The 20,060-nt window shown below is 39.8% G+C and overlaps 1 protein-coding gene and 1 non-coding gene across 2 annotated transcripts; both read left to right on the top strand.

Annotated features, from left to right (window-relative positions):
• Positions 1–4,925: 4,925 nt before the first annotated feature.
• Positions 4,926–19,812, top strand: HSPA9 (heat shock protein family A (Hsp70) member 9). Its single transcript, XM_031449113.2, has 17 exons — positions 4,926–5,110; positions 6,438–6,496; positions 6,728–6,815; positions 7,654–7,835; positions 8,590–8,714; positions 9,258–9,331; positions 9,414–9,520; positions 10,034–10,196; positions 11,207–11,299; positions 14,441–14,650; positions 15,725–15,952; positions 16,685–16,789; positions 17,305–17,422; positions 17,838–17,932; positions 18,321–18,413; positions 18,595–18,735; positions 19,053–19,812. Exons 1-17 carry the CDS (start codon positions 5,030–5,032, stop codon positions 19,128–19,130), a joined length of 2,040 nt encoding a protein of 679 aa, XP_031304973.1. The 5' UTR covers positions 4,926–5,029; the 3' UTR covers positions 19,131–19,812.
• Positions 15,031–15,101, top strand: LOC116152371 (small nucleolar RNA SNORD63). The gene has a single exon (XR_004136010.1). It is a non-coding gene; the product is annotated as a small nucleolar RNA SNORD63 (small nucleolar RNA).
• Positions 19,813–20,060: the final 248 nt, after the last annotated feature.

Here is a 20,060-nt window from a genome sequence, read left to right as displayed (position 1 = left end):
TTAAAGAGTGAGGATGAGATAGGAGGAAGAGGGTATATGAGCCAGAGTGGTCCGCAAACATTTGAAAAAGGTCCTGTACTGATTGAACATTTAATCTGAAATCAGGTGGGTGATTTCTAAAATGCACACCAAGTAAAAACAGAGGCTGAACAGCAGACACTAGCACTGTCTGGGCAACAGACTGATCCCCTCGGTTTCTCATCTATTAAATAAAAGGTTAGACTTTAAGTGATATCTAAAGACATCTCTGTGTTTTGAGAATCCAAGTTCGGGCCCATGTCCTACATGAGGGTTCCTTTCATTATAACATTTTGATCAAGAATAAAATTCTTGCCCTTTAAATGAAAACATTCAGAAAAGGCTCCTATATCCTTAAGAATTAATTATTAAATGGGTCTTCATAAAGAGCAAATCTCTGCTTTTGTCAGTCCTATACCCTTCCCAAATAGGGACTTCATACACATGTCCTCGAATCTATCCCAAAGCCAACTATTTTCCAAACCTGGGTGAAAATCCAAATGAAGTTAGTTAACTGACTTTTACCCTGTGCAATGAGACTGCATTATCACTGTAAATGTCCTGTCTAATCAAAGTCACATGTTATTTTGATTTATTGCTGCCTTACTTTTCTTTCAGGGTCTTTCTCTATTTCTCCTTTCTCCTATCAAAAGGAGGGCAGGTTGGTGGTTTACTAGACATTCAGTATAAAATGAAACTTTCTAATTGTCACCACCTCTGGGGACAGAGACATCACCTAACATAACACTTCCTAGGCTATACTGAGGCAAGCTCTGTTGAATCAGGTTGAGTGGAGTGACACCGTGTAATGTACTCCAGTACAGTATAACTAACACCAAAATGGAAAAGTGAGAACTATCTCCTGAAAACTGCTGCAGGTACATGAAAAATTCCAAGGAGAATAAAAATGACAAATCCCTGCAGTATGCCACATTTTTATTTCATGATGACGGAAGGTGTCACAGTATGATATTCATCTTTGGGAAGACTGAATAAAACGTCACCTGAGTCACCAGTTTAAAGAGACTGTTTTAAAAATATAAACTTGATCCTATGAGTTCTATTACAGATAGAACTTTCTTTATAGCTGCCCTAGAATCTAAACCACATTAAAAACTTTTTTCTAACTTTTGTATTCCATTGCTTAAAATAACTGCTGTTAATAATGGATTAGGCCAGTATTATAAAACTCACCTTCTATGTGGAGGTAAAAGATCAGACCCAGTTTTGTTATGAGACAGTGGAGTGTGGTGGTTAGCAGTATAGGTTCTGGAGTCAGACAGTCTGGCTTCAAATTCTGGCTTAATCATTCATTCAATTGCTATGTGACTCATATAACATACTTGACCACTCTAAGCCTCAGTTTCTACATCTGCAAAATGGGAACACCAATAGTATAATTTTCTTAAGATCATTATTGGTAAGCATTCCTTTAGATAATGTATATAAAGCATTTAGGATAGCGTGGCATTATTTGTCCAAAAGTAAACATTTGACAACTATTAGTAATTGCCATCTAATTACTATCCCTATTAATGGTTGGGAGTTAAATATTTGTTCAATACCTATTCTGCCTGGTAAATATTACCCATGAAAATTACGTACCAACTCCCTTCACTTTCTAGTATGACACTGGAAAGAAACAGAGAAATGAAATACAGTGCTGTGTTGTATGATGAAGAATTATACCGTATTTCATTTTAGACTCAAGCTCATTTCTTCAAGTCTTCAGGCTGCAGCCCATGTTAATTTGCAAAGCAGTCCAGAAGGGTGTCCTCCACACTAGCAAATACTATACTTACAGTCCCAGTCTCAGGCTCCTGCTTAGACTAGTATCTAGAGCTACCACAGCCCCCTTGTGGTCATGGTGAGTATTTCCCAGGCTCTTAGGGAAACTACCAGGAACCTCAGTCATACATATATCCCCAGAATCACGATCTCAGACATTCTTCAGCTAACACAGTTTCATCCCGGGATTCGTTTGAGTAACAGTTTGTGGCTCTTTAAGTGTATGCAACAAGAAGGAAAAAAAGCAAATTCTTAGGAGAACCACGTGAGTAAAGAGAGAGGTGAGGAGAATACAGTTATTCCAATTACTCTACTTGCCCTCCTTATCATATGCCACAGAGATATAAAGTTTTCAATTTCTATTTTGCTTCAATGTTTAATACTATTTATCATTCCTCTCAACGTTCTTTATTAGCACCAGTATATTGTTTTAGAACATATAGCTCTTAAAAATATGGGTCATTAGCTTGTAACTTTGATGGCATCAGGAAAGTACCTCTGAGGGAATGAAGAAAACAAGAGAAATGAGTGTTAAGTAGACTAGTGAGGATAATATAATAATAGATAACAAACGAGAATATGGAGGTACTTTTTTTTGGATCTGTATAATATATAACCAACATTTGTTTCACTTTTGTTTATTTTTTTACTCCTAAAGAAGAACTAATAAATGGCCGCACTTAGGCTAACAGATGGTTTATTCTTATGTTTGCTCTTAAACTGGCTAACTAACCTGACAGGTTGCTGTTTTCAGCTCCAGGCCCATTGTTAAAATGAAGCTATTAATTTTATTGTCTCTGCTTTATTCCAGTAATCAAAAGCAATAATCATACTTGATTCCTGAGTTGTTCTCCAGGAAGGTCATGGAACTGTAACCTTACAAAATAGCCTGAATTATCAAGAAGATCATGCCTTTGGTGCTTATAAGACAAAGAGATCAAAAGAGTGACAACTACTAGCCTCTACAGAATTGGTAACCATGTTGCCACTCTGAGTCTTATAAGAAGGAAATAATTCTGCTGATCGTTATCGATGCTTTATTGTTTAAGCTATGACTATATAATCACCCTGCCACTTCCCCTAGATGGGTTCAGTTTAAAGGCACTAACCTGCTGCAAGTTCCCTTTGCCCAGCAAAATAATAAAGCTGTCTCTTTTCTTCTATGCTCTAAAATCCTGTGAGTTTCAGTCTGGCTCATCAGGGACAGGCAGAGGAGTAGGGGTTGGCGGGATCTTTCAGTAACACTCCCACTTCCATCCCCTTCACAAAGTAAACCCTTCAGTTACCTTCTCTCCCTCCCAGACTTCCCCAGTATTTCCTTCACAATTCCTCACACCGTGGCAGTGATGCTTGTGTAGAGCATCTTTCTTTTTTGGAACAGGATTTCAAAACTTTAAGGACAAATTACTTCATTTTTAAAATCAAGGCATTCCAGGATGTATTTGTTGAATCAATGAATTAATTCTATCTTTTCCCTACGAAACCGAGCAGAACCTTGTTCCCGCCCGCCCCCCCGCCCCCCCCCCCCCCCCGGTACAAATCCTTTCTCAATCACCTTTTTTTGTTTGTAGGAAATAGGTTTCATTCAGCCTGCCTGACCTTCCCCGAGTTCCAAAGGACAGATAAAGAGTTGCTGATCAGGGAAGGGAGGGAATGCAGAAACAATGGAGGAAGTCAAGAAATAGTGTGTCCTTGGAGCAGTGTCCCGATTCCTCCTTTAGGAACATACATAACAATACCTTTGAGTTCTGCAAGAACCAAGGCCCCTCCACCCAGGTGGAGGATGGTAACTTCAGGCTGCACAAAAGATTCCTGAAGCACCACCCTGTTGTCTCACCACTAACCAATCGGAAGAAAGTCACACATCCAGCAGCCCTCACCCCAAATTTTACCTATAAAAAACCCTTACCCCTGCAGGGTTGGCATGCTCAGTGGTAGAAACCGTGCACAAAGTTGTGAGTTCAACTGCCAATACCTCCACTTAAAAAAAAAAAAAACACCCACAAACTCTTCCCCGAAAACCATTAGGGTAGTTCAGGTTACTCCAGCAGGAGCCAACCATTCTTCCTCGGCCCTGCAATAAGCCTGTTTTCCAAACTCCGATCTTTCCCTTTGTTTGGCCTCACTGTGTCCAGCACACGAACTTTTGTTCCGTATCACTTACCAATTGGAAACTGGTCACAGCTGAGTAGTCACTGACATCTTGTTACAGGACCCACACCCTCTTGTAGCAACCAGCACAAGGTTTTGAGATGGGCCTGAGGATCAGTGAGGCCCAGCAAAGCCAGGCAAAAGACATCCTGAACTCAGGGGGTTTTTTTTGTTTTCTTTTTGTTTTTTTTTGTCTTGATGGTCTGTACGGGAATTAGCCTGTCAGGACCTAAAGCTCTGTGAAAGAAAGGCTGCTTTAGTAGTTCAAAACCTGGGGTCCCTATTGTAGAACACAGTAAGAATTTGGCTAAGATCTGCACATACTGGTGTATTTCAAGATACTACATCAACTGGCAGCCAAAAACGAACAAAGGAAGAGTCCGAGCAATGAAGGCTGTTAAACGAGATTTACACAGAACAAAGGCCCAAGACAAGATGGCGCCCTCCCTGAGGAAGAAAACGTGAACTCACGCGGAGCGTGCACGCGCCCCAGCTCGCCCTGGGCAAGGCTCAGGCCAAACTCACGTGAGCTGGAGCGTCCTATGACGGCTGTAGACTCCACCCCTGTTTTTCGTCACTCCTTGCGCACATGCGCGCCAGGCCCTTAGCAGGATGCCAGTTGCGCAGGCGCAACAGACCCCTCCTCTCACGCAACTGACGCAAGGAGACTGTAATCCATTCGCAATGTATCCCGTGTGACCTTGAGTCTTTCCTGTCTGCGAGGACCGGGGTTGTCCAAGGTTTTGCCTTATACCGCTCTTGGCCCACTCCTCTCTCTCTCTGAGCCCAGACCTGCCCCAGCCGGCAAGGAAGGACACGCTTTTTCCAACCATCATGCTACAAAGCATATTAGCTATACATCCTTACTCTGGGAGCGGCGTTCAAGTATTCTTTGATCAGGCAGCGCGGGCGACGCCTCAGCGGAAGAGAGGGCTTCCAGGCACAACGATCAACCCCCGCCCCCCACCCCACGTGGTTGGAGGTTTCCAGAATCGTTAGCACCACTGCTCCGCGCAACTCCTGGCCCTACGAGCGCCTGTTTGTTGCCTCGTACTTCCACCATTTAGCAGCCATGATAAGCGCGAGCCGAGCCGCAGCAGCCCGTCTCGTTGGCGCCGCAGCCTCCCGGGGCCCCACGGCCGCCCGCCACCAGGTAAAGAACTGCCTGGCCTTTCCCAAGGGGCTTACGGCCTTGGGACTCAGTGTGGCAGGCCGCGGCCTTCGGGGTCAAAATCCTCCGGCGCAGACGAGGAGAGATGGGAAATAACGGACCTGCAGTATTCAATGCTGCAGGTTGAAGGCCTTGTTAATGGTTTTTCCCCGTGTCTCTGGTCCTGCTGAGTCACGCCCTTTGCGAGTTTTATTCCTTGAAGTAGCGATTAGTGGTCCTGACAGTTCTTTTGTGACTGATGAGACAGCTTTTGTCTTGAGGGCGAAAGACGTAATCTGGAGGGAACCGCTGCTCTAGTTTTTACTTCACCTATAAGTAGAGGGACGATTAGTCTCTGTAAAATAGAGCGTGGAAGGACTCCGCTGCTTTGATGTAATGAAGGAAGGAAAACACTTAAACAATTAATTGAAAATCAAAGTGTGATTTTTTTTTTTGCTTAGGAACATTTGACTAGTTAATTCCCTAGCATCTTTAGTATAAGATTGTCCTTAGTTATTTCAGAAAAAAAAAAAAGCAAATCACGAAAAGGCCACAGACTGGTTGCTCATTATGGTGTAAGACCAAAAACATACGTTTTGAAGGAATAGTAATTGTGTCTCCTTGCACTCAGGTTGGGTAAAGGAAGCTTGGAAGTAGCCTGAGGCGACGTTGTAACAAGGGTCTTTTATCCTGATTGGAGGTCGTTCCTGACAATTTTTTTTCCCTGTATTTACTCCATAGGATTTCTAATTCTACTCCTTAAAGTAGTTGCTTGGCGAGGTTGGGGGAAATGTCTGGGTAATTTACATTTCTGCCTGCAACTCACATGTTTGGGGCTTAGATGGACAATGCTCCTGATAATGAAGTTGAGTAATATTTTGTAACGCTTTTTTGCTTCCCCCAGGGATATTTGGTAATGTCTGGAGGTAATTTTGGTTGTCACAATCTGGGTAGTCCTATTACTACTAGATTCTAGTTGTAAAGACTCAGGATAAATACCTGCTGCTAAATATCCTAAGGTGTACAGAACAGCCTATGTCCCAGCGAAGATTTTTTTTGAAATCAATAGTGCCAACGTTGAGGGACCCTTTGGTAATGTAATTCAGGACAATTTTATATCTACTTAATTTTATCTGACTTACTTGGAAAATTTATACCTTATTAAACTTGTTATTACAATACCTATTATACATGAAATACTTTATACATGGAGCTGCTTGGTTAAGTGAATGAAAGTCAAACTTTCATGTGTTCTGAAGAATGATTAAAAAACAAGCCCAAGCTTTCATATGTAGTTGATGGCTGATGCAATTTTTTTTTTTCTTCAAAGGATGGCTGGAATGGCCTTAGTCATGAGGCATTTAGAGTTGTTTCAAGGCGGGACTATGCGTAAGTGTAATTTCATTTCTGTTAAGAGATAGTTAAGTATTAAGCCTCAGAGCAATAGTCTTTAAATCTGTGATTAACTGTTCCACTGGGAGGAAAAAAGGAAACATCTATATTTATTTATAGACTGTGTTTTACCACAGTAGCAAATGTTACTTTTTTAAGTATCTCTACAAGCATTTTGGTGAATTCTATAAGGGTAACAATAATCTTAGCATTTTAAATGTCTTACAGATCAGAAGCAATCAAGGGAGCAGTTGTTGGTATTGATTTGGGTACTACCAACTCCTGTGTGGCAGTTATGGAAGGTAAACAAGCAAAGGTGAGTATGATTGGAAGTTCTGGATCACATAGTGGTAGCTAGTACGCAATCCAGAATTCTGTGTCCTTTGGCTTAGGTAAAGGACATTTTAAGAGCTGCTTTTAAATTCTTAAGACTCTTGTGATGATTCCTAAGGATCTTTGTGCTTAATTGTATGCTGCTGATATTCGAATGTATTTGACTTTGCAGAATTTAAGTGTGTCCTAGTGTAGTGATAAGACTACTAAATTACATCAGGACGCATTGGAAGGATGTGTATTGTTGATTACTTGTATAATTAAAGTCGTGTATTTTTGTAAGTCAGTTTAACCAAGGCTGGAGGTGCAGGAGCAGTCTAGAAGCAAGTGGAGCTCCAAATAACGCCTGGGCTGCATCCTAAGTAAAGCATATTGTTGACTTCCTGCTGTGGTATAGGCTTTTCCTTCTGAAGCCTCCTTTGTTCCTAAAACCTTTATTCACAACTAATTCTTCTCAAGACTTTGGAGCACCTGTATTTTTGAATTGTTCCTCGGCAGTTTCTTTTTAATTCCTGAAACTTGCGCCTTAACAAAAAAAAAATTAAAAGTAGATTTGATTCTCCACATGGAAGGAAAGATTACCTTGTCCCAACACTGAGTGTGAAATATTTGATTTATATTTATTGATCCTGTTTTTTGGTGGTGGTTCTTAATTATAAGTTGTTTCAGTCTCCAGTGGTACTTGCTTGCTGTATCAGCATTCACAGAGCAGAAAAGCATGCCCATGAAGTACTGTTCTTAAGTGACTATTTTGTGTCTTAATGATTGGTACAGAGACGCTGATGGTGACTGGAACCTCATTCTGTCTTTGGGAGTTTTAGGTGCTAGAGAATGCTGAAGGTGCCAGAACCACCCCTTCAGTTGTGGCCTTTACGGCAGATGGTGAGCGACTTGTTGGCATGCCAGCCAAGCGACAGGCTGTCACCAACCCAAACAACACTTTCTATGCTACCAAGCGTCTTATTGGCCGGCGATATGATGACCCTGAAGTACAGAAGGACATGTGAGTAATAACAAAAATGTATTTATTTCCAAAGGCTACACAGAAGAATCTTACCAGCAGGATCCCTGGGGCAGGCCTTGCCGCTGCCAAAAGGGTCATCCTCAAGAAATCTCAATTCTGCCTTCACAGATTAGGTCTTTGCTATGTGTGACATGATAAATGAAGATTTGGTTAATCATTCCTAGACCATGATAATTGATGTTAAACACATAAGGCAGATAATGGCATAGGCTCCATTGTGTGCTGATCAGGTGTGTTTTCAAGATTTATCCATGTCGTAGCATGTATAGGTATTTCATTCCTTTTTATGGCCAAATAATCTTCCATTGTATGCATACACACTGCATTTTGTTCGCCCATATATTAATGGCCATTTGGGTTGTTTCCACTTTTTGGCTGTTTATAAATAATGGTACTATAAACATTTGTGTACAGGTTTCCGTGTGAACATATGTTTTCATTTCTCTTGGGTAGATACTGGTAATGGAATTGCTGGGTCACATGGTATCTCTGTAATCTTTTTCTAGAGCAGCTGCATAAATCTTTGGTGAGAAGTAAAGTGTTCAGGTTTCATCAGGATGTTTTTACGTGTTAATTATTTCTTTCTAAAAGTTTTCATTAAATGAATTCCTGAAGTTCTCATTTGTTGGCCATGGGCTCTCTTGGGGTGGAAGATGGGATTTCATGGTGTATGGTAACCTAACAGTAGGTCATGCTGGCACATTTTCTCAAACATAACTTTTGTGTCTTTCAGTAAAAATGTTCCTTTTAAAATTGTCCGTGCCTCTAATGGTGATGCCTGGGTTGAAGCTCATGGAAAACTCTATTCCCCAAGTCAGATTGGAGCATTTGTGTTGATGAAGATGAAAGAGACTGCAGGTGAGAGAGAAAGTTTAGTTCATATATGTGAAAGTTCAAAGAACTGGATGTTTCCTCTGAGATCACTCACTTCTGTACTCCATTATCCCTTGGATGAGTCTCTTGTGGCTTTTATGCAGAAGACTTAGGAATGGCAAAACTTTGTTACTCTTTATACTTTTCCCTGCAAATTAAATCTCTCTCCCCAGTTTTCCTAATGGTGGCTTGCTTGCTCTCTTTTCCAGAGGGAAACTAAAAGACTAGGTGACACTTAGAACTTCCCATTTAAGAAACTAGTGGCTCTTTTAAATTTACAAGTAGCTCATTGTAGCTGGTGAACCTTAACTAACATGTTAAAGGTGAGATCTTGGGTTTTCAACCATTGCCTTTAAAATGGGAGTATTTCCCACGAGGTCTCTACATGTTAGATCTAATTCTAAAAAGGCTAATGGGTGCTGTTTGACTTGAAGAGGATGACACTGTTGTTAGGTTACATTAGTAATTGTAGCCTGTTTCATCTGACAGATTCTCATGATTAAATTGTATTCTTTGGTTCTTTTCCAGAAAATTACTTGGGGCATACAGCAAAAAATGCTGTGATCACAGTTCCAGCTTATTTCAATGACTCTCAGAGACAGGTGAGTTCAGTTACCATTCTTATTCAGGAAGTTAATGGTATTGGGATAAAAGGGTGGAAAATGCTTTTTTCTTTTTCTTTAGGCCACTAAGGATGCTGGCCAGATATCTGGACTGAATGTGCTTCGGGTAATAAATGAACCCACAGCTGCTGCTTTGGCCTATGGTCTGGACAAATCAGAAGACAAAATGTAAGTTGGTGTGATAAATTCTACCTAGATTTGTGAAATTGAGTTCTGAATTGGTTCATGAACACTTGAAACTTAGCCTAAATCATCATTTTGATTTCTTAGTGATTGAGCCTTATACTTACACTAAAAATTTAATGCCTTGACCTTCTTTAAGACTTTTGTGGTCTGTTTTTTTCTATTCATTTCAAGATTGTTCCTTTGTTGTTTTCGTTTTTTTGTTTTTTTTAAGTACTGGCTATGGTCATTTTTTTCCCCTTGGTAAGTCTGTTGACAAGTATTCATCCAAAAGAGTAGTTTTTGCTCTTAAAAGTTGAATTAATTTCATTTTAACTATATGTGTGTTTTATATGTTGCTTTTAGGACTACATGTTAAAATATATGTCACTTATGTAGTTATCAACTTTCATAATTATACCCAGGGCGGGAAATAGCCAATATTAGTTATTGAAACTTAGACCCTGTGATGAATTTTGTTCTTGAAGGCTTTTTTTTTTTTTTTTTCTTTCTTTCTAGCATTGCTGTATATGATCTAGGTGGTGGAACTTTTGATATTTCCATACTGGAAATTCAAAAAGGAGTATTTGAGGTGAAGTCCACCAACGGAGACACTTTCTTAGGTGGTGAAGACTTTGACCAGGCCTTGCTACGTCACATTGTAAAGGAGTTCAAAAGAGAGGTTAGTTACCACTGTGGTTAATATGTAGACATTGGGATACTGAGAATTTGTTCAGATTGCTGTTTGCTTTATGATTTTTTTACCCTTAATTGAGCATTGAAAAGACCACTGAAAATGTGTTCCAGTTTCATGTGTGCACTGAACTGTTCTGGTTATTATAGCTTCAAATTGGGAACAAACAACAGATTAAAAGGATATAGTACTTGGTGTTTAGTAGTAATATGGCGTATTATAACAAGGGACTTGAGCATTTTTGGATATTGGGTATCTACATTGGAAGTGAGGTGTAGGAACCAATCCTTTGGAGATACTGAGGGATGACTACAGGTTTCCCCCACTATCTGAAAGTGGAGTGTTCTTACGAAACCTTTCATAAAATGAAATAGCATGAAACAAGCAATTCTCTTAAGACATATTTTGTTAATAGATGCACAGAATAAATGCTCGTGCTCGCAGTGCAAAGCTTTGGTGGCTTGATGCTCAGATGATGAGTGTAGTTCCTGGGGAAGGAGCTTGGTGGTGCTACTCTCGGCATGTGCATTGCCTCTGTAACTGCTAACTGCAGAGCAAATGCTGAATACTATTTTGTGCTTTTTGCCTTTTTTATAAAAGTGAGAATCCTTTTCGAGTTTCATTTGGTTAGTGAAATCAGGTAACTAGTGTAGATCTTTTATAAAAGTAAAGTGGTGTAAACTGAACTTTTCAAAAAGTGGGGCATATGTATATTGGAAAATGAACTGTGGGAACTCCTTTCTTTGAGCTAGAATTCTATGGAAGCTGCACTTCATAGGATTTCCATAATTGGAAAGAACTGAGAACAGTTCAGCTGTCTGACTCCAGACACAGATAGCCTTTTCAGAATAGGTCTTCTTTTCCCCATAGATTTTTAAGGGTAATAAGTAATTTCCTGTTTCTTATAAAGGTATGGGTCTATTTTGTCTTGTTACAGCTTATCATTGGAATTCAGTATTCATTATCTCATGCACTAATACTGTGTCTTCACTTGGTAGACAGGGGTTGATTTGACCAAAGATAACATGGCCCTTCAGAGGGTTCGGGAAGCCGCTGAGAAGGCCAAGTGTGAACTCTCTTCATCTGTGCAGGTGAGAGTGGACAAATTCCAGCAGTCTTGGTGGATCTTTTCATCCTGAGTTTACTTGAATAGCATATTCTAATTGGCATGTCAGGATTTTGGTTGGTTTTTTTTTTTTTTCAGCCGTTTTCTGCTTGGTATAAAAAGCTTTTCCGTTAGCAAATGGGCATTATGTTTTTTTATGGATGAACTGAAATTTGTTAAACACCCAAATCAGAGGTTATGTATACTGGTGCCAAATAATTTTATTGAGACCTGAATGACACTGAATACACTTATTTGCCTTAATTTAAAGGTATTGGTTTTAACAGTCTACATTTCTTCTTTAGAAAATGTCTGTTCAGTTCTTCTGTTTTTTAATTGGGGTTTTTGTATTTTGATGTTTCTAATTGTCTTTCATTTAATTATTTGCATCATCAGTCTAGAAAGTGAGCTATGAAACCTGGCTAAAGGCTGGGGTATATGTATTTGTACATGTTTTCTGTGAGCATCAGATTTGCTCAGAATCTGTTTAAGGTGTCAGCTATGTTTCTCCAGTTTTGAGACATTAAGCTTCACTTTGCATTAATCACTAAAAACAGAATAATATGTTAGGTCCAGATCCAGGGACATAACAAGATGGAAGGCAGGAGATCAAATTCTAAGTTCTTAGGTGGCAGCAGGAAAGCAGCCTATGGCTATTTTAGTTGTTTGTTTGATCACCCACTCTGGGAATGGAAGGGGTGTTTGTAGCAGCTGTCTCTGGGTAAAGTGGGTAACCTTTAGTCAAACTTTTTTTTTAAGTAGCTATGAGGAATGACAAAGTTGTACAGGGCCATCCATGAAGTTGTTGGGTATTGCCTTGTCCCTGCTGTCAGAACTTTGCAACACGATGGTTGGGATTGAAACACATGGCATTGCCAGAGGATGGCTTATAATTGACAGGTTTTGGAGTGGGAGGTTGGTTGGTTTTACTGTGGCTGTATCCTATGGATAGGCATTTTGGATGGTTTTCCAGCATTTTGCTATTACAGTAAGGTATATTGAGCATCTTTGTACATTGACATTTGTGCATGTGTGATTGTAAGTCTGTAGGTTAAATTTCTAGAAGCACTTATTACCCTTGTGGAGTTTACAGTATGGTTTAGGGAGGTGGATATTAATTAGAATATTTAATAAGTATCAGAAGTAATGTAGAGGTTAAGACAGACTCTGCAGGCAGACTCCTACAGATTAAGTTTCTGTTTCATTACTTACTGGCTGGGTGACCTTGGATGAATTACTTAACATTTCTGTTTGTTTTCTTGTCTGTAAAATGAGGATAATTAGTGCTACTTTCTCCCTTAGTGTTGTGAGGATTAGTAAATTAGTACATATAACATGCTTATGATAACGTAATAAATAGTAAGTAGTACTCTGAATGTAAATTATTAATGTGGTGTTTTAAAAGGGGGCAAAGTTTATCATTAAAACAGGAAACTCACAGAGGTGTTTGACGTAATAAGGATAGCTTCTGAAAAGTGAGTTGATTGGGCAAAGGTAAAGGGTCAAATTAAGTATGAGGTTCTGGGGTGAGGATGTGAGAAAGTATCAGTGTGGCTGATGAGCAGGAGAAGCATAGAAGATGAGGCTAGAGGCTTTATAGATTAGGGATTTTGTGTCTTTCCTGAGGTGAGTACAAACCACTGAAAATTTTTAAGGTAGGGGCAGTAACATGGTCATATTTGGGGAAGCACACTGAGGTGGAGTGGAGAATTGGGCATGGGGCAGCGCTGTGGCAGTCTGGGTGTGGGAAAACGTTGGGAAGCTAATGTATATTGCAGCACACCTGGTGGTGAGAGAGAAAGAACTTGGACTACAGTGTGGTAGTAAGATACATTAGATTTGAGAGAGAGGAGGGACAAAACTTCATGATGAACTTGCTTTAGAGGGTGGAGAGTCCTGGAGTTTTTCAGTTTGTCACTAACTTGTGTATGAAACTGCACTAATACAGTAACCACACGTGGGTGTTAGAATTAAGAATTTTAAAAATTCCATTCCTCAGTTACACTAGCTACATTTCAAGTACTCAGCCATATTTGGCTAGTTGCTGCTGGATTGAACAGCATGTATAGAGAAGATTCCCATTGCCACAGAAAGTTCTTTTGAATTCCATTGATGTAGGTAAATTTATTTTCTGATTTGGTTTGTTAACATTGTGTGAACAAAGAGGAGATTGTCAGTGTCGTTCTTGAAACTATGTCCAATAACACTTTCTACAGAAAGTGTGTTAACTCTCAATATTAAGCATTTAAATGTCCAGGGTACCTCACCTGAAGAAACGTGGTTTAAGGACTTGTTCCCCTCAGTCTTTATTCCCTGTTTGCCTTGATTTGATGTGAAGTTAGAGGGGTGGCATAAGGTAATTCTCTTTCAGGGGGCTCAACTCTGGGACACCTGTTTCTGCATTTTCCCCCCAGCTTTGTGTATTTATTCTCATCCCTAAGAAGTTAGTGTCTTTATATCTGCAACCTTTTATATAAATCTTGGATGTCTGCATATATAAAGCATATAGTTATTAATTTTAGAGAAAATGCAAGTATGTTTGTGATGTTTAGTAGTGAGTTTTGTTAGTCTGAATAGTCTTTATCCATGCCTTATTTGGATTTGTGGTTTATTAAATACTAGATGTTAACATGGTGTGACTGTAGAAGTGTTAGTTGCTCTCTGTCGACGTGATAGGAGTAGTTAGTCCTTGTATTTCTTTAGTTTTTTTGTTGCACCTTTCTTAACCATCTTCCTGAAACTTACAAAGCCCTGGTTTGGTGGCACATTACTTGGTTCAGAGCATACCTTTGATATTTTTCTTCATGTACATGGAGTGTTTTTAACTTGGTTGAAGAACACAGTAGTGTGGTTCTTAATGTGTGTGTAGTGGCAAGACAGTTCTTCGCCTCCTAAATGGAGGATTTTTCCTGCTTCTCTATTCTGTTCTTTATTGTTAATAACAGATTCTATAGTATTAACTTCTGGGAATATAAGAGGTTGAATCTTACAGTCACCGTCTTTGGTAGCCATTGATTTAGTGTGTCAGACCCTCCCTGTCGCTTTCAAAGCCTTCCTTTCCTAGAGTGTAGTCTTTCATTGAAGGGATGATGAAACTTAACTGTTTGTCTCCCTGCTTCCTTTGCAGACTGACATTAACTTGCCATACCTTACAATGGATGCTTCTGGACCCAAACATTTGAATATGAAGCTGACCCGGGCGCAGTTTGAGGGGATTGTAACTGATCTAATTAAAAGGACCATTGCCCCATGCCAGAAAGCCATGCAAGATGCAGAAGTCAGCAAGAGTGATATAGGAGAAGTAATTCTTGTTGGTGGCATGACTAGGATGCCCAAGGTATGGACCTGTGGAATTCTTGGCATGGAGAGCAGAGAGGATCAACACATGATTTCTTAAAACACAGCATATGGCTTATGTTGTGTAGGGTCATGAATATGTGGCCTTTCTGTCACACTGACCTGAAAGGGGGATGAATTTTTGTCTTCGCTAAAGAGTTCTTAAAGGGTGTTTTTAAAAAGGATTAGGAAGGGGAGAATGTCTTTGGGGTGGTAGCAGGGAGGATCCTGAACTTTAGTTGTACAGAATTTTTAGGAATGAAAGTTTAAGGTCAGACATCTTAACACGTTGGTACTAACTATTCTCTAGGGGCAGTTTTGGACCTATGTTTTGCAGCATAGTGTGTGAGGTTTCTAATTGCATCTCTTCAACAAAAATTTGTGCAGTGATGCATTTTATCAACACATCATTCTGAAAAGACAGGTGTGTGGAAAACTAATGACTGAGCACAGTACTTGTTGAAGGCGTTAATTCTTCATAGGTTGAATAGAGTTGTCTTGGGCCTTGATTTTTATAATCTTGCTCTGGAGTACTTATATACAATAAATCTAGAGTAAAAAAGAGAAGCTTTGAATCAGACAGATATCTTTATGTTAACAATTAACCCAGGTGTTATTCAGATAGCACCTTTCCTAGCACTAGGGAAATAAGCAGGAGGGGAAACGTACCACATTAGCACCAGTATTGAATTATGGAATTAATACTGCTTCTTTTAAGTTGATTTTTAGTTGATATGTAGTAAAGTACCTGAACCATAAGAATTAAGTTCCCTTGCCTTGTACCTCCTATTTCTAATTTAGAGCACTGTTTGGGGAACCAGATAACAAAACTTATACCAATTGTTCCCAAATTTAAAAGGATTATAAATGAGATACTAGTAAAGTATGTTACCCACATGATGTACTTAACTCATTGACAAGAAATCAACTACAAAATAGTAATTTGAGTAAACACTGGATCTGAAGCAACCTGTCCTGAGATTTGGTAGGATCTTGGGACACATCTGCTGTTCCTCCCTTCTCAGGCAATTGCTCTAAGCAGTGGGTGACAAAATTCTTTTTTCTTGGTGCTCAGGTTCAGCAGACTGTGCAGGATCTCTTTGGCCGAGCCCCAAGTAAAGCTGTCAATCCTGATGAGGCTGTGGCCATTGGAGCAGCCATTCAGGGAGGAGTGCTGGCTGGTGATGTCACAGATGTGCTGCTCCTAGATGTCACTCCCCTGTCTCTGGGTATTGAGACTCTGGGAGGTGTCTTCACCAAACTTATTAACAGGAACACCACTATTCCAACTAAGAAGAGCCAGGTAAGAGCTGCCTCTCCTTACCTTGTCACAGATATACTAGGTTCTGTGAGTGATGTGATCACAGCCACTTCTGTGAGCTTTCCCAATAGTATCTCCTTCACAGGATTGTAATAATTTGCCAAAAAGAGCCTCATCATTTGAGACTAAATTCCTGATTGTCTGTTCTCAAAGGCAGTGAAAAGAATGGCCTGGCTGAGACCTAGGGGAGTATGCTTGTCTTTCTAGTGAATGATAGGAGTTCTGAGATACCAGGCTAGGGGTATTTGGAAAATAGCTTGGCCTTGGATTAAGAATTATTTCCTAACTTTCCCAATTTTTACATCCCCCCCCAAATTATAGTTATTGCTATGTTGGTGCGATGACATATTCCCATTCTGAAGAAAAGTATGGCTATTTCGTTACTGTGAGCACAAAATACATGTCCTGTCTGACCCATTTCCCTAGATGAGCATATTTCAACCTCTTTTTATAGCTTCTTCTCTTGAGGCCTTCTGTGCTAATGCTGCATCTTTGTACAATGCATCTGCTTAGCTGAAACAATAGCTATTGTATGCCCTCTGGCTGTGCTAATCCTACTCCTGTCCTCTGTAAAGACATTAAGCCTTTGTTCTGAACACGGTGTACATTAGCACTCTTCCATAGTCGGGATGTGAATTTCTTCCTTTGGTTTGCACTTTGCAACAGAGAGTAGTTTAATCAGGCTGCCAACTCAGGAAGTTTCCCTCTCCCTAGGTGTTTTCTACAGCTGCTGATGGACAGACTCAAGTGGAGATTAAAGTGTGTCAGGGTGAGAGAGAGATGGCTGGAGACAACAAACTTCTTGGACAGTTTACTTTGGTAGGTATTAGGAGTCCTGACTATGCTTCTCATTCTTTTCATAGTAAAGTTAGATTACTCCAATTCCTAACATTACCATAAACTACTGATAGACAAAGCTGTCTTAACATAGTTCATATAACATAGTTCATAAACAGTGCTTATTTGAAGAAATTTCTCATTACTACTTTTAAAGACATTTGATGATGTTACTGGTTTCTGTCAGCATTGTTTGTTGCTTCTTGGTAAGATGAACAATAGAGAGGTTTGCTCTCATTCACTCTGTCTCCTCTGGTACATGCAGCCGTTATGGTTACTTGCTATATAGTCAACCTTCACTGGTATGAATTCTGTTTATTTCAGGCAGCAATGAAACTACTGCCCTCACTTACAAACTTGTGTTTTTGTACATTTAATTAAGTGAAGGTTTCACTTGTTCCTTCCCAAGTAATTTGTTCCCCAGAAGACCATATAGGTTTTGGAAATGGAGCGCTGGACACCTTTGTGAGAAGAGCTTACTCTGGTATTTATTCTAGATTGGAATTCCTCCAGCCCCTCGTGGAGTCCCTCAGATTGAAGTTACATTTGACATTGATGCCAATGGGATTGTGCATGTTTCTGCCAAAGATAAGGGTACAGGACGCGAGCAGCAGAGTAAGTGGTCTTATTTATCGGACTGTAAGAGTGAGGTGAGGGACTTCAGAGTTCCTCTCTGTGGGCAATTAGACCCTCTTGTTGTGCACCTCTTTCCCCTAGCCTCAGGGGAGGAGGATGAGTCCTCTTGCCCCCTTTCTCATAGGTTATGAGTCACATTAACAAGTGTGTTTGTTCCCCAAAACAGGCAAGCACCAAGCCTCTCGACTGCTGAAGTTTTGGTAGGCAGGACAATTGGTCTTTGTATATTTCAGGCTCTTGGTTTTCTTCTGCTTATTATAGGACAACAGGATATTCCTCTTCATAATCATTATCAAAATTGGCTACCCTGAGCAGGAGGATTTTTTTTCTTAAGAGGAGGAGGAGGTATATAATTTTACCTGGGAAATAATGAGGTGCCTTCTTTTCACTACAGTTGTGATCCAGTCTTCTGGTGGTTTAAGCAAAGATGATATTGAAAATATGGTTAAAAATGCAGAGAAGTATGCTGAGGAAGACCGGCGAAAGAAGGTGATTACCTGGCTCACTTAAGTGTGGAATTCTGTCTTACTCATTCTCAGTCTTCCCATATCAAAATTTTTATGTTACAGAATCTAAAGTCCTTTAAAAGACATCTCAGACAGTGATTTCTCCCTCTTGCTGTTTTTACTCTGTAACTATGCAAATTAGTGAGTTACTATGTATACTTAGTTTGTTACCATGTATACTACTGAGGACATTCAGCCAACTGGTTGATTGGAAGTCTTCATTCATATTACATTGCTAGGGTAATTAGGTTTATTTATTTACTTTAATGTAGGTACTGGGGATTGAACCCAGGACTTCGTGCATGCTAAGCATGCACTCTACCACTGAACTATACCCTCCCCCTTCATACTACATTTTAAAATTCTCTTAGGAACGAGTTGAAGCAGTTAATATGGCTGAAGGAATCATTCATGACACAGAAACCAAGATGGAAGAATTCAAGGACCAATTGCCTGCTGATGAGGTAAACTCTTAAAATAGCTCAAGAAGTTGATAGGCAATGTTACCAGTGCCAGTGAAATTTGTTTTTCTGTGTGGGTCTTGATAGGAATTTAGTTTTTAAATAAACATTTTTGAATGTTTTGCTGTGTGTTATGGAAAAAGAAACCCAGATAAAGTGAGTTTGGCTTTGTTTTGTTTTTAAGTGCAACAAGCTAAAAGAAGAGATTTCCAAAATGAGGGAACTCCTGGCTCGAAAAGATAGTGAAACAGGAGAAAACATAAGGCAGGCAGCATCTTCCCTTCAGCAAGCGTCACTGAAACTCTTTGAAATGGCATACAAAAAGGTACAAGGGTGTTCTTCCTCAATGAGTATTTTGCTCCTAACTTGATGTAACTGCTATGGATTATTGTCACTGATGGCTACTACACAGCCATTTATAGAAATGGGAGTGTCGGAGTTGGAAATATCCTTCCTGCTTTCTTTACTCTGCTTTGGGAGGGTGAGGTCAAAGGGAAGGAATGTCTGAAACTACCAACAGTGTACAAGGAAAGGGGAGGGAGAGTGGAATAGGCAAGATATGGCTCTTTGATTTTTAATGCATCAGAGAGCAAACTGTCAGCTTTAACATTGTATGAGTGGCTCTCAAATGTTTTCTTACAGATGGCATCTGAGCGAGAAGGCTCTGGAAGTTCTGGCACTGGGGAACAAAAGGAAAATCAAAAGGAGGAGAAACAGTAACAGCAGTAAACTTTGGAGTTGAACAACATGTTATGCTTGGGAGTGAAGGGATTTCCTGAGCAGAAATGGGCAAACTTCAGACTTTTACTGTGTTTTTGCAGTATTCTATATATAATTTCCTTAATATGTAAATTTAGTGACCATTAGTGATCATTTAATGAGTGACAATCCCAACAGTACAAAGTTCACAGTGTTCTGTTCCTAGCCTGTCACTATTTTTCAGCTGCATGTAAATGGAGGGGAAGATGATTTACTGATCATTAGAAAGATTTAACCTTGTTCTGTGCTGAAGTAGCCATATTTTCAAGGGGTGAAACCATCTCACACACAATGAAGGTAGTCAGGCATAGACCTGGAATGAGACCACAGTGGGATGGGATCCATCTAGTTAGCTGAGTACTACTGTACCAGCCTGTGTGTATAAGGGATTCTTCAGCTGAGTCCCTGCAAGGCAAGTCAGCTGTGCCATGTTGGGAGGTAGGGCAGGGGAAGCTAGATTAATGGAAAACTAAACTAGCTGCTATTTATGTTAGGTCTAGCTTTTAAAACAAAAGGCTCCAAAACTTTCCTGTGGCATACTTTTCTAGCTACCCTTTGGCCTATGTCTGGTATCTGTATCCTTGATTATTGTTCTTTTTGATCCATTCTGGATTTTTTTAAAAATAAATAAATATGAAAAGCATCTTGATCTCTTGTTGGTGAGGATTGAAGCCCTGAGATTCAGCTTCCAGAATAATGGCATGAATCACATTTCCCAGTTTCTGACCTAGAGTCTAGTGGGATTTTTCTAACTGGCTAAAAATAAAAATATAGACAAATTCAAGATTTAATAAGTATCACCAAGGACAAGTTTGGTTCAGGAGGGTTTTCTTTTCCTTTCTAGCCCCATCTGAGGTTTGGAATATTGAAAACCAGGCCTCATGTTTTCAA

The sequence above is a fragment of the Camelus dromedarius genome, chromosome 3 (assembly GCF_036321535.1).
Source record: "Camelus dromedarius isolate mCamDro1 chromosome 3, mCamDro1.pat, whole genome shotgun sequence".
NCBI classification, from domain to species: Eukaryota; Metazoa; Chordata; class Mammalia; order Artiodactyla; family Camelidae; genus Camelus; species Camelus dromedarius.
The sequence above is the reverse complement of the archived record's forward strand: the minus strand, read 5'-3'. Positions and strand labels throughout refer to the sequence as shown.

Excerpts from the sequence above, each read along its gene's own strand:
- HSPA9 (XM_031449113.2), top strand. The coding sequence starts at position 5,030 with ATGATAAGCGCGAGCCGAGCCGCAGCAGCCCGTCTCGTTGGCGCCGCA. Across the intron at positions 9,332-9,413 it reads TCAATGACTCTCAGAGACAG|GCCACTAAGGATGCTGGCCA; the intron begins GTGAGTTCAGTT and ends CTTTTTCTTTAG. Across the intron at positions 17,423-17,837 it reads TACAGGACGCGAGCAGCAGA|TTGTGATCCAGTCTTCTGGT; the intron begins GTAAGTGGTCTT and ends TTTTCACTACAG.